Source organism: Trachypithecus francoisi, unplaced genomic scaffold (genome assembly GCF_009764315.1).
Source record: "Trachypithecus francoisi isolate TF-2019V2 unplaced genomic scaffold, Tfra_2.0 Lachesis_group0, whole genome shotgun sequence".
Taxonomy (NCBI): domain Eukaryota; kingdom Metazoa; phylum Chordata; class Mammalia; order Primates; family Cercopithecidae; genus Trachypithecus; species Trachypithecus francoisi.
In genome coordinates, this window is record NW_022681453.1 from 178,075,267 (window position 1) to 178,089,787 (window position 14,521).

At 38.4% G+C, this 14,521-nt stretch overlaps 1 protein-coding gene across 6 annotated transcripts in view; it reads left to right on the forward strand.

The window, feature by feature from the left end:
* RBMS3 (RNA binding motif single stranded interacting protein 3) overlaps positions 1-14,521 on the forward strand; it is a 771,622-nt gene that overhangs the window by 149,570 nt on the left and 607,531 nt on the right. For 4 of the 6 annotated variants that reach the window (XM_033212877.1, XM_033212879.1, XM_033212876.1 and 1 more), the window contains exon 2: positions 13,221-13,393. In XM_033212877.1, the coding sequence (XP_033068768.1) occupies positions 13,221-13,393 (173 nt within the window). The remainder of the gene's footprint in view (positions 1-13,220; positions 13,394-14,521) is intronic. The other 2 variants (XM_033212878.1, XM_033212875.1) reach the window with 1 other exon arrangement.

Here is a 14,521-nt window from a genome sequence, read left to right on the forward strand (position 1 = left end):
AGTTGGCTAGATCAGTCAACAAACCAATTTGATACCTGTTAACCAAAAGAACATTACTGTTTATTAAAACAATGGATATTATAAAAATGCTTTAGGATTTATGTGATAATAGCTAGCACCTATAGAATGCTGTGTGCCAGGTTTTATTCTCAGTGCTTTACACACAGTCACTCATTTGAAATGTTTAACAATGTTCCGAAGTAGTTATTATTTCAATTTTTTCAGATGAGGAGACTGAGACAAAAGAGGTGGCAATAGAGGTAAAGCAATATTTGAGCCTGGGTTGTGTGTCTTCAGGATCTATGTTCTTAGTCACTATACAATGACAATAATGTTCCTTTCTTCTTCAAAGCCTATAAAGAGTATTCCAGTGAAGGGCAAATGCCCTTTAACTGCCAATCTCTGAAGCTCAATTATTTCTTTAAAGAAGGACAATAGCAATTTGGAGAAGAAAAGGCAGGACTATCTTATCACTGGGGATAGTTCCTTCTCTTATGTAGAATATCACCAGGCCAAAAAAAAAAAAAAAAAAAAAAAAAAAAAGAATCTCCTGTAATAATCACACAAAAAAGAAAAGATGCATCTGGAATTGGACGTGCCTATATTCTTTTGAGAGAATCTCTAAGGTTTGAGGTGGATTGACTTAAAATATACTGAAAATGGGAGTCCTCATAGAGGTTTATAATTATGAGCAATAGAAGTTTGTTTAAATATTTTATGTTTCTTATTATAAAAATTATAATAAATTTGATAATAGTATAAATTGCCTAATATTCATTTTATCATGAGGTTTTTTCTTAAACTTGAACATTAATTTATTCTCATAGTTACCACCTCATAGCCCCAAACATAATAAATTTTGAAAATGTATTTATAGAAAATTATCTGTGCAAGTGCTTATTTCAATTTTTATAATGAAGCAATTACTTTACATGTATTAATTTCTGTCACATTTTTGATCTGTGCTCTAACATTGTCTTCTTGAGGAAATTACTATGTTTTATAGTTCACATTTCCTAGATTTAGGACTTTAAAGGCCTAGGTTCTGTTCACATTTAATTTTGCTACATCAATAAAATACGAATGAATTGGCTCATCAAACAACGAAACTATTTTATGCCGTGGAATATAGGTTATTGTTTATGAAATTGCTGAATCACCCTGGTAATTCACTGTAAGAAAACCTTCTCCTTTTTTTTTGCTTTGGTCCTGTTTAGACAGAAATAAAATTGGTTGCATATATGTTACATGGAGGATGGCAGGGTTGCGGGGTTGGTTTCTCTTTGGGGATGGCAGGTAAAGTAGACTATATGGTATTGAAAATGCCGAGGGCCCCAGGAAGGAAGCTTGTCTGCCAAAAAGAGACACATTTACTCTGTACCTACAACTCACCTTAATTTCTATCTTTTCTTGGTATTTAGCAATGTTACAGTTTAGATGAAAGTTTGGTTATTGATTAAAAAGATAAAATACACCTTTTCCCCTCAAATTATATTTTTACTCCCTACAAATCTTTTAATAATGTGCATGTTCGGTCACGGCAGGTATGTGTTGAAAGACAGGTTTTATATGCCAAAATATAAACCTACTTCTTGAGTGTGGGAGGAAACTTGAATACGGTTTCTACTAAAAGGAAAACCTTTTAGTAGAACCTTTCTTAATTACATTTTAATACATTCCTGTAAATAGTAGCATAGCATAGAAACTGTGACCATTATTTCATCAGCACATAGTATGGGAGATTATACCTTGTATATAAGAATGATACACATTAGCATTGTCCAGTAGAACTTTCTGTGATGATGACCATGTTCTGTGTCTACCTGTCAGATACAGCAGTCAGTACCCACATATGTTTTTCAGCATTTGAAATGTAACTAGTGCAACTGAAGAAATACATTTTTAAATTTAAGTTAATTTTAATTAATTACATGTGAATTTAAATAGCTGCATGCTGCTAATGACTGTTAGATTGGACTGTACATAGCTGGATTTAAACCTGGAGTTAACCGAAGTGAAGACTGCCTAGCTTCAGGTCCTGGGTATGATGCTGAGCAGCTGAACAACCTTGAGAAGTCATTTAACATCCCTAATTCTCAGTGTTCTCTTCTTCAACGTAGAGATAATAACAGTTCTTACCTCCAAGAGTTCTGAGATCAGAAAATAAATCAAAGAGCATAAAGCTCTTAGAATTGTGCCTGGAATATAATGTATGCTCAATAAACTTTAGCCATTGCTATTCTTATTTTATAATCTTTTGTAGATATTGATGAAGTAGAAACTGAAAAAGTATGGAAATGAAATAGCTCTAAAGTAATAAAAGGAATATGTCCTGAATGGGTATAATTTTAGGTGATCCTTGAGGAATATGTGGGATTTGGATAAACAGAAAGTAATTACAGGGTGACCATACATCCTGATTTGTTTCAGACAGCCTCAATTATTCCTTGTGTCCTGGTTTATTACTAATGTCCCCCTCTTTTGCTCTCACATTTTCCCGGTTTGTAAGATAAATATTAAGTCACCATAGAATCAGATACAGGAGTACAGCCCAAGCATTTCAGATGCAGAGAAGATAACATATTAAGGTATAGATGTAGATGTGACTATGGTGTGGTTTGAATGGTGAATACTGGGAAGTAGAAGGAAACAGGGATACGTGTAGGCTGGACACATTATGGAGCTGGGATGAGGACTGGTATAAGGATTGTATATGCTATTTGTGCGATTATTGAATTGCTCCTGTGTCAACATAGATTCACTTTCAGAAAAGCAAAGTTCTGATTTAATTGGACAAAAATATTTGGTGTATCAAAAAAAACCTGATACTATATAGTTCTGATATGTGTTCTGATTATATCTCCATTACTGACAGTAATTTTTGTTTTATGTAATGGGGAACAAAGTGTGTTATTTCTATCATCCCTTTGCTACCAGTAGCCAAATCAGTAATATGATTGGTTAATATGGAAACTAGTCAATTAAAAGGGAAAATGCCTCATTATTATCTGAAGCCATGACTTTCATAACTGGAGGAAACTTTGAAAGTGTTATTTTAGTTGCAATAAAGTATTATCACTGCATATTTTATGTTGGTGCTCTTTAAGCTACATCCATTGGTCTCCTTTCTATTTAGGAGGGTATACATTTAAAAAAAGCTAGGGGAGGCTGAGCGTGGTGTCTCACACCTGTAATCCCAGCACTTTGGGAGGCTGAGGTGGGCAGATTACAAGGATAGGAGATTGAGACCATCCTGGCTAACACAGTGAAACCCTGTCTCTACTAAAAATACCAAAAATAAATAAATTTTAAAAAGTAGCCAGACGTGGTGGCACCCGCCTGCAGTCCCAGTTGGTTGGGAGGCTGAGGCAAGAGAATTACTTGAACGCAGGAGACGGAGGTTGCAGTGAGGCTAGATTGCACCACTGCACTCCAACCTGGGCAGCAGAGTGAGATTTTGTCTCAAAAAAAGCTAGGGGAATTTTAGTTGTTGGCAATATTACTAATTGTAATTTTAGGGAAATAGAGTATTAGATTGTGAAACATAATATTATGTAAAACACAAAATTAGGAAAAACCCCATCTCTACTAAAAATACAAAAAAATTACCCGGGTGTGGTGGGGTGCACCTGTAATCCCAGCTTCTACGGAGGCTGAGAGAGGGGAATTGCTTGAACCAGGGTGATGGAGGTTGCAGTGAGCCGAGATGCCGAGATCATGCCACTGCACTCCAGCCTTGGTGACAGAGCAAGAGTCTGTCTCAGGAAAAAAAAAAAAAAAAATAGAGACTACAGGAGGAAAACTAAACTAAAAATTTAGGCAAATACGTCTTTCTTATTAAGTGTAAGAATGTTACGCTAAGCATAATTGTACATTTCCGAAGACCTCTTTATCTCTGATTGCATTTGACATTGACATGGTTGGCTAGCCAGAAATCTCCATAAAGAGTTTCTGGTGACCTGTTCTGGGTTTTCACTCATTGCCCACTGATTCTAGTTCATCACGAAAGCAGGCATTGGGTTGATCTCTAGGTATTCCTTGGACAAACAAAGCAGATATTCCATTATGGTCACTTTCAGTATTTTTGGGGAATGCGCTGATTCTAACAATTATTTTTCATAGTGTAGCTAATACTGTAATCTCCAGCTGGGGAACACATCATGTCTCATTATCCCATAAGGAACCAACCATTATCAATATTGGAGTCCTGAGCATTTTGGGTTATTTTCAATATATACACTTGACTTTTTAAACTAATGCCATAAGCATTGCAATGTCTGAATATATGTTAATTTTGTTTGTTTGTATTTAAAGAGATAAAAAGTTAGTCAAATTAACTAAGCTTTGCTAGCTTATAATTTTATTAATCAAATTTGTTTATAGGTGCTTGAACTGAACAATAACTAGTTAATTTGTGTTTCCAGGTACCATTAATTTTAAAATGTCATTTAATATTTAAGCCTCTGAATGGAATTCAATGACTTTAAAGTAAACCTATTTGTAAATAGCACAGAGCAATGTGTGATTATGCAATCTGCTGAGGTTTTCAAAAACTAACATTTAGAGCAAAAGTGAATCCCATTCTAACAATTTTAATGAAAACTCAGTAGTGATTTGTAAATACTTTGAAACAAATTAGCCATTCCATCCACAGTGATTGTTTCATCCACAGCTTAGTTCTTGATGAAAATGGCAAACCACCGTTCTAATGACATAATTTCATTTCAAGAATAGTGGCTTTCATGTTTAAAAAATCACTGGCTCTTATGGCACCCCCTTCAAGCTGAATTACTCCAACTAGAACTGAGAAAGCAATGCTCATATTGTGGATCTGCCTCTTGGTGATGATAATGACAATGGTAATGATGAGAAAACAAGAAAAAAATTACTGAATATTGGCTCTGTGCCAGGCCCTGTGCTAAACATTTGACACATGATTTATACATTTTAGCTTCACAACACTCCAATGAAGTGAAATAATCATAATTCCTCTTTCACTCATGACAAGAGGTTTAAGTGCCTAGTTAGTGGTGGAGCTGGATTCGTAGCGGGCAGACTGGAGCGCTTAAGCATCGTATTACCACTGTTGACAGCAGCTATTACCTAGGCCAGTTGATAGAGAATATTCAAATGATTGCCTTTCATGAGGAGTTTTGTCTTTTATTGCTTATTTCCATATCTGAGCTTTGGGTAGGAAAAGAGAAGTAGGACAGATTTTCACCAAACTGTTTTAAAAGACATAATTGAAACAATTGTTTACTATGCTTGTATTCTAGATAATGGAGAGACAATTGCCTAGCATAAAATTGCAAAGCCATAATGTATGTGGTTCATGAAACCATGACTATAATTGCATGGCTTGCCTTAGATATTAATTTAGCTACATTTGTTATTACTTGCACAGAGAGTATTCATATTCACCCTCATTTAAGGCTATTATAGACACACTAGTAACTGCCACAGTTCTTACCATGTCCATTCTCTCATGTTGTGTTCACACTAGAGGAGAGGTCTGAAGAATCAAGGTTATGTGGAAATTACACTGTCAAGGAGATGAATCCAATAGCCTACGGCAGTGTTTTCCAGCGAGCAATGGATTACATGTGTACGTGCAAGCTAAATAATGTATGATTTAAGACAATAATGTAGTTTGTATTCATTTTTGGATAGTAAAAGGGTTGGCATGTCAGTCCCTTGGGAGATTTTATCCAGCGCTTTACCCTTGAGTGGATAAAAAGAGTACAAATTCTCAAGCTTGTAATCCCAGCACTTTGGGAGGCCGAGACGGGCGGATCACGAGGTCAGGAGATCGAGACCATCCTGGCTAACACGGTGAAACCCCGTCTCTACTAAAAAATACAAAAAAATTAGCCGGGCGAGGTGGCGGGCGCCTGTAGTCCCAGCTACTCGGGAGGCTGAGGCAGGAGAATGGCGTGAACCCGGGAGGCGGAGCTTGCCGTGAGCTGAGATCCGGCCACTGCACTCCAGCCTGGGCGGCAGAGCCAGACTCCGTCTCAAAAAAAAAAAAAAAAAAAAAAAAAAAAAAAAAATAGTACAAATTCTATTGCATAGGAGATGAATAAAAACAAATTGGGGAGACCATCAGCAGAACAGACTGTTGTGTGATGGAGTCCAAGGCTACTCCAAAACCACCAGACCAACTGCCTCAGGATCCTGCCAGCAACCAGATGCCGGCAATAGAACTGACTGCAGTTTGGCATCAGAGCTCTGTGATTCCCAGCCAAGGGGGAATGCATGCAAAAAATATTTAAAATTCTCTTTGTAAAGAGTTATGTTTTCAATCAGAAGGAGAAGTATGTTTCAGACTTAGTCTGCTGCAAATGAAATGTGGCATACTGACATCTTGGTTGCAGATGGTGGAAGTAAGTATATTGGAGGGGGTGAATGCCATGCGAAGCTGAACTTTGGTTTGGTGGTAACGTTTTGTTTATGGTTTTTAGGCCATTGAGTTAGTATCATTCTGTGAGGGGTACTGTATTAGCCTTTCAAGAAGAGGGTCTGGGTCTACTTAATATAGTGATTCTCAACTGGAAGAGATTTCCCAACCCTACAGGGGGACATTTGGCTGTATCTGGAGACATATTTGATTGTCACAAGTTTGGGAGACAGCAGTGCAACTAGCATCTAGTAGGGAGAGGACAGGAATGCTATAAAATATGTTACCATGTACAGGACAGCTCCCTAAAAGACAGAATTACCTTGTCCAAAATGTGAGTGTTGCCAAAGTATGGAACTAAGGTTTAAAATTATCTGGCTCATATATATTCACTACAACCCCACCTGCAGACAAGTGTTCATCAAATATAGTTTGATATTGTATGAAAGAAGATTGTTAAATAAGTTGTTTTACTCTATTGATGTGTGAGCAACACTTATTGAATGTCCCAAATGCTTTCTGTTAAAAAAAAAAAAAAAGAAGAAAACACAACTAACCTTTCTCCAAACCTGTATACCCAAACCACACATTTTACAAATGTAGGAGGACCCAGTTGATTCACTTTTCAAACTTGAAAAATGAGGCATGTTAACAAAGCACACTAAATGAGCCAGCTGTTTAAGATGATCTACAAGCCAGTTCATTTTCCTGTTATTAAATAACAAACCATGAATCTTGACAAATGAACCCACTTGTTTGACATTATTTGAAAAACTCATAACATGCTTGGTTCTGATGGTCACTTCCCCTTTGAAATTAAATTTTAAGATGGACTTCATTTAAATTCTGATAGAGAAAAAGAGCCTGTTAACCTTCATCTTGACTGTCTGCTGTTTATCATCATCATTCCTTCCCTCCTGCTGATACTTAGACGCTCCAGCGCTTTTGCCAGAGCGTCATCCTCCATTGTTTACTTCAAGGAAGTGTTTATGTTTATTGGTGTCCATCTAATTAAGAGCTGAAGTTCTGCAGTGTTGTGGGAGACTGCATGGCTTCTGGAGTCAGAGTCCCTGGCCTCAAGTTGGGCTCCAGCTGTGTGACCTTGAGAAGGTCATTTACACTTTTTGTGCCTCAGTTTTCTCATTTGTAAAATGAGAAAAATATTATTTGCCTCATTGTGCTGTTGTGAAGAGAGCGTATAAAATGCTTAGCAAACACAAACAGATGCTACCTGTAATTATTAGGATTACTGTTTTAGGAATAGCATGTTTTACAATGGATGCCAATTCATCTTATTTCTTTTCCTAAAGAGGACATTAGCACTGATCCTCTGAGATAGCATCCCTAATATGTGGCTGAGGTGCTTTAGACCCTATTCCATAATCCCTAACAGAACCTTCCAGCAAAGCTACAATGAATAAACATCTAAGAAAAATCTGCATACTAACCAAGCATATGCAGCTGCAAGAGAGAAATCCTCTATCTATCTCTCTTCTTCAATCAGAGTGTCATCCAAAATCCCCTTCTGAATGTGCCATTTCCACCGCTTCTAAGCTGACACTGCAAATTCATAGCAACCCCTTGCCCTGTTATAGCGCAGTGTTACAGTGTTCAGTAACCCCAGACCATAAACACTCTCTACTCCTAAATAGGATTTATAAAGTGTGACTTTGAGCAATATAGCAAAGTCAATTTTATCGGCCGGAAAATATTTTTCTTTACTAACATTTTAAAATCCCTTCCTCAGTGCTCCAAAATGATTTAAAAGCTAATCAATGATAAAATTCCAAATCCCTCTAAAGACAAAGAATTGAGAAATGAAGCAGAGCCACTTTAATCAGTAAAGTGGCTGCTGTGACCCATTAACCCCTAGAGATCATTGACACTTCTTTTATTTATTTATTTGTTTTTTAAGGTACTGTTCTTTGGTCATATGTCTTTGGCAGCAAGAACATACAAAATCGCTTTTGCTTTTCACAAATTAATTCATTTAGGTCTGTGCATTTGTCAGGCATTCCAGGAACTTTCTGCCAACATTTCGTTGATTAAAGGATGTGTATTTGGAAAATGGGTGGAGAGGAAGGAATTTATAATTCTTAAAACCAAAGAATGATTTATAATGCTGACTGCTACCTGAATCAATCAGTGCATCGTCAACAGATAAATGAAATACTAAAGATAAGAAAGAGTTCCCACATGGGGTGTTAAAATCTGCGGATTGATTGGTTCACTAACACTGAGAACATCGACCACTTTCAGAAGAATTTCTAGAATTTGCAAACAAGGATATGACAAAGAAAACTGCCTTTTTGTATTTTGTTCAGAAAGCTTCTGAAATACATTCTTTCTCCACAAGTCTGGTGCTTCCACTCCTAAGTATAAATTACGTATCTTACTTCAGCGCACACAAGTTCCCCATCCTCATCCCAACTTCAATTGGCTTTTGACTATTTTGTTAATTTTTTTCCCAGTGAATTTGCTGGGTCTTTTGGAGGACACATTTATTGTTTTAGGCATCATGCAATTTACTAAATGGTGTTCTGGTTATGGAAATGCTCACAAAGAGCCCTGGGGGGGAAAAGAACTAAGTAAACACATATTGATCATCCTGTAGCTGGTGCTTTCTTATTTGATTAGTCAAGGACTCAGTCTGAACTGGTCCTTCTAATCCGTGATACATAAAGCTGGAGACATTTTTCTGGCTCCCTGGTGGTTTTAAAGGCTATGCAATGGGAAAAACTGCTTTAAACAAAGTCTCATTTTTGAAAAAGCCTGAGCACAGAATGGAATTCAAAGAATTTGGAGAGAGAGGATGTGAAAGTGGTAGCAAACAGCTTTAAAAAGGCCCTGGGAATTTTAAGAGAATAAGGCATATAAGTGAAGTAAAGAGAAATCCCATCTGACCCATTATGAGATACACCAGGAAGCCACTTTGGCAAGCATGTACTGAACACCTACTGTGTGCAGGACTTGTAAAAGAGGTAGAGCTTAAGTTTTGTGAGGATTCTAAGAAGCTAAACAGAATACTTTATGTCAGGAAATAAGTCATAGTTTTTCATGCTAGCTAAGAAACTTAAGCTTTATGTAGATATTAAATATCAAAAAGCAATGAATATATTGTATTTAATCCAAATACCAGGAAAAGAAGGTTTTCTCCGGTGTAATTCGTTTTAAAAATTCTACATGAAAAATGTTGATACTAAAGTAATTCTAAAGAATAGTTGAGAAAAATCTTTTCCTTCCTTCCTTCCTTCCTTCCTTCCTTCCTTCCTTCCTCCCTCCTCCCTCCCTCCCTCCCTCCCTCCCTCCCTCCTCCCTCCCTCCTTCCTTTCTTCTTTCTTTCTTTCTTTTTCTTTCTTTTCTCTCTCTCTCTCTCTCTTTCTGTTTTTGACAAACTCTCGCTCTGTCGCCTGGCTGTAGTACAGTGGCACAATCTCGGCTCGCTGCAACCTCTGACTCCCGGGTTCAAGCGATTCTTCTGCCTCAGCCTCCCAAGTAGCTGGGATTACAGGCACGTACCACCATGCCCAGCTAATTTTTGTATTTTTAGTAGAGATGGGGTTTCCCTATGTTGGCCAGGATGGTCTCGATCTCCTGACCTTGTGATCCGCCCTCCTTAGCCTCCCAAAGTGCTGGGATTACAGGCGTGAGTCACCTCGCCCAGCTGAAAAATGTTTATTTCAAAGAAGAAATCTGGAGGCTTTGGGTTTTGCTCCTGTCATGTCTACTCTTTCACTTCTACATTTCTTATCTATTGGTCAAGGTGTGTTTGCATTGCACAATTTTCTTTCTTTTTTATTTTTATTTTATTTTTTTCTGAGACTGGGTCTTGCTCTGTTGCCCAGGCTGGAGTGCAGTGGCGCCATCATGGCTCATTGCAGCCTCAGCCTCCAGGGTTCAAGTGAACCTCCCACCTCAGCCTCCTGGATAGCTGAGACCACAGGCACGTGGCACCACACCTAGCTAATTTTTGTGTTTTTTGTAGAGATGGGGTTTTTCCATGTTGTCCAGACTGGTCTCGAGCTCCTGGGCTCAAGCAGTTCACCCATCTCAGCCTCCCAAAGTGCTAGGATTACAGGTGTGAACCATAATGCCCAGTCTGGACAATTTTCTTATCCCCAACCTACCCTGCCTTCCCAATGAATAAGGGGCATAGAAGATGAAACATGATAGAAAGCATAAAGCCCACTGCGTATGAGATGGTACAGACTCTGGCTGAGGGGAAAAATGGGAATTCAGAGAAAATGGTGTTTCCTGGAGGCTGTCCAAGATTTTGGTGGCTGACTGTATTCTGAGATTTAAAATTAAGAAGCAGATAAAGCTAACAGCAAGTTTTCTAGCATGGAGACTGGCAGAACAACAGCAACACTGAAAGACATGGGGTAATTGTATTGGGTGGCTGGTGTGGGGAATTGGGAATGAGAGAACAGGTGCAGTGAGTTGCATTTGATATACTGAATCCAAAGCACATTGTCTTATAGACAGTGGGGAATAGGGACTGACCACATTTAAAATCCTGGAAGGTGTGAAACAGATTACTATTGCAACAAATGAAGCTGGGTACTGCTAAAACTTGGCCTTCTTTCTCTATATGCTAAGTGCTGTCTTTATTCCATTTTTTATTATATGAATTATAGCCTAAATATTTCTCAAACACCTACTGTATATCAGGCGCTAGGCTAGGTGCTAATCATGTATGGGTTTGACACATTCCCTGCTCGCAGGAAGCACACAGATTGGTGCTAGAGACAGGCATTAAATAAGCCAAAAATAATTAAATAAGACCAAATACGCTGAAAGCTTTGGAGGAAAATACCAGAGTGTTGTAGGATGATACTAAATTTGAAATCAGAAGGATGGATTAGAGCCAGCCGAGTAGAGTATGGCTGAGAATGGGAAGGGTGAAAAGTTGGGAGTACCACAGTGTCTGGTCTAAGAAGTGATTGGAGAAAAAGTCTGATAAAAAATCACGTGGCGCTTTTAGGACTTTTTAATGAGTTTGGTGGGAAGCCACTGCAGAATTCTACCTAGAAAGTTCAGCTGTCTGTGATTAAGGCCACAGTCAGCTCTATTTCCAGGATATCTCATTATTTACCCAGACCCAACAGGCCTGTCAATTTTGTCAGCAGCACAAGTTTTGGAATGAAAAGACATATTATTTTCATGTTGAATATGTTTCTTGAGGTTTTTTTTTTAAGACTGAAACTGTAGAGACACAAAGTACATTTTTTTCCCTCAGATTATATTATTCCTTACCTTTATGCCATGGCACGAAAGGTATTATAGTTTGACCTCATCTGAATACTTACTTGCTAATGTTCCAAAAAGATGCTGTTTGATAAATACATACCTTCCAACTCTGATAAAATAGCTAAAGACGCTTCATCTTCAGATTAGAACCCAGCCCAAAGTTTCCCCCCTGGAATCTTGATGAATATGCTTATTTTATTTTGGGGTAGCACTTGGGGTAACAACTGAGAAAATTTGGGGTAGTTATATAGGTTGATACTACTACAAGACAGATACAAACCACAAATATTAACATTATTGTTATTCTTACTAATATTGTACACTTACTAATTTCTAGGAACCATTTTGTTTGCACTAACTCAACTTTTTGAAAAAAATCTTATAACTTAAGGGAGTACCGTTATTACCTCCTTCATATTAATGAGAATGCTGTACCACTTAAAGGTCACAGAGCCAAGAAGAGGCACAGCAGGGCCTCAACCTAGACAGTTAGCATTAGTTGAGAAGTTTTGAAGGTATGCCTGTATAAAGAAAGGAATAAGCATAATTAGTACATATATCTATAAATTCTGGTATGTATAATTTTTAAAACCCTCACATCATGTATTCCAATTTTCTGGAAGTCATTTTATCATTTTAATTTTGCCATATAATAATGTAATGAATTAAAACAGTGGTTCTCCCACGGGTAGATTTCTACCAGCACCAGCGAGCATTTGGCAATGTCTGGGAATATTTTTTGGTGATCGCATCTGGGGAATGGGCGCTACTAGAATCTGGGAGATAGAGGCTAACGATGCTACTAAACCTCCTACAATGAACAAGGACAGTGCCCAAAACAAAGAATTATCCTGTCCAGATGGTTCATAGTGCCTAGGTTGAGATCCTGGATTAGAGTAATTTAAAGAGGATCTTGAAGGTAAGGATAGAATGGTAGCTCCATCTTGCAAACAAGGAACATTCAATGTAAAGAAACAATTCTGGGAATGTGAGAAAGAGCTAAGATGGATTCATTCATTCAGTCATCCACAGAATCACTATTTATAGGAATGCTTTCTTTGTATCAGAAATTGTGCTGAACAGTAATGTTGAGGAAAACAATAGGAGCCAGTTTCTTTGGAGAAAGGAGGGAACAAAGTTATAGAGGGAAACCAAAGATGCTTGGGTATTAAAGGGAAGCTAGGGTCAGAGTTTATTGCCAAAAGTGATGGTTTTATTTTATTAGGGAGGAAGATGTGCTACTTTCCCAGGCTAAGGAGAGTCACTGTAGTCAGAGACAAGTTCAAATGCCATATGCTACTGCCAGGAGCACCTGGTAACTGCTTTTTGTCCCTTTTATGGTTGACTTATGCTGATCTGAACAGAGGGCCAGGGCGGGGGAAGCAAATGATATTCTCGAATGCAACAGAGAGTAGTGATATAAATGTGTGTGTGTGTGTGTGTGTGTGTGTGTGTGTGTGTATGCATGTGTATTGGAGAGGACACATAGCTTACATTGCTTTCGAGTTGTGCTGCTGGCCTGTGAATAGGTGCTGGCTTTTGTTTTTCCAGTAACAGCTTTTTCTGTTTCCAGCAGTCCTATGCACCAGCTCCCCACCCCATGGCTCCTCCCAGCCCCAGCACAAACAGCAGCAGCAACAACAGCAGCAACAACAGCAGCGGGGAACAGTTGAGTAAAACCAACCTGTACATTCGAGGCCTCCCACCAGGCACCACTGACCAGGACCTAATCAAGCTGTGCCAACCGTAAGTGTCCTTCTGCTGCCTGTGCTGTTTCTCACTCACATACTTGCCTTGGTGGGCAGGATGTGTTATTGCAGTCAATGTACTTATCCACTGGTGTCTCGGTGAGGAAGACTCTTCTTTACAAACAGGACTTAAATTTGAGACTCAATGCTAGTTTATTTTTGGGAGTGGAATTCGTTTACGTTTTGTTGTTGAGTGAAGTTCTCGAGCAGATATACATGGAAATGCTGGCTGATTCATAGATATTTGACCTGCAAGATGAAGATCAGTAATAGAGTTACATTGTCAAACCATGTGGCCAGTGGTGTCATTGATGAGTCTCATGAAATAAACGGATTTTCTTGAGAAGTATTAGTGAAGGGAATCTCAAAAACTCAGAAGTGGTAGATTTCAGGATGACCTCTTGTGTTACAAAGCTTTTCTGGCTAGTGCTTGGTAAATGTACGTTCAGCCAAGATCATGTATTTGGAGAGGCGTAAGACTAATCTTCTGGTTTCCTTGAAAACATCTACTGCCTAGTCCAGTGAAACCATCTCCTACCAAGACTAAGGACCACACTCACTGAGTAGTTTTATATTTGCTTGGAAGCTTGGAAATTATTAAATCCTCTTCAATAGTGTTTTCATGAATCTATTATCTACCAACATTTAAGTCATTAGTTCTCTTATGTCTGTGCAAATAAAAATGTATTTAAGTTCACTTTCCCATAAAATTAATAATGAATTATGAATCATAGACTTGGCCGGGTGCGGTGGCTCACGCCTGTAATCCTAGCACTTTGGGAGGCCGAGGTGGGCGGATCACAAGGTCAGGAGATCGAGACCATCCTGGCTAACACAGTAAAACCGCATCTCTACTGAAAATACAAAAAATTAGCCAGGCGTGGTGGCGGGAGCCTGTAGTCTCAGCTACTCGGGAGGCTGAGGCAGGAGAATGGCATCAACCCAGGAGGCGGAGCTTACAGTGAGCAGAGATCGCGCCACTGCACTCCAGCTTGGGCAACAGAGCTGTATTTTTGGGTTAGTATCTGATTATTTTCAAAATAATATTAGAACATATATTTGTCATTTGATTGTGACTTAGCTGTGTATTTTTAAAGTTTAAAAAACTATTACTCAATTGTTATTT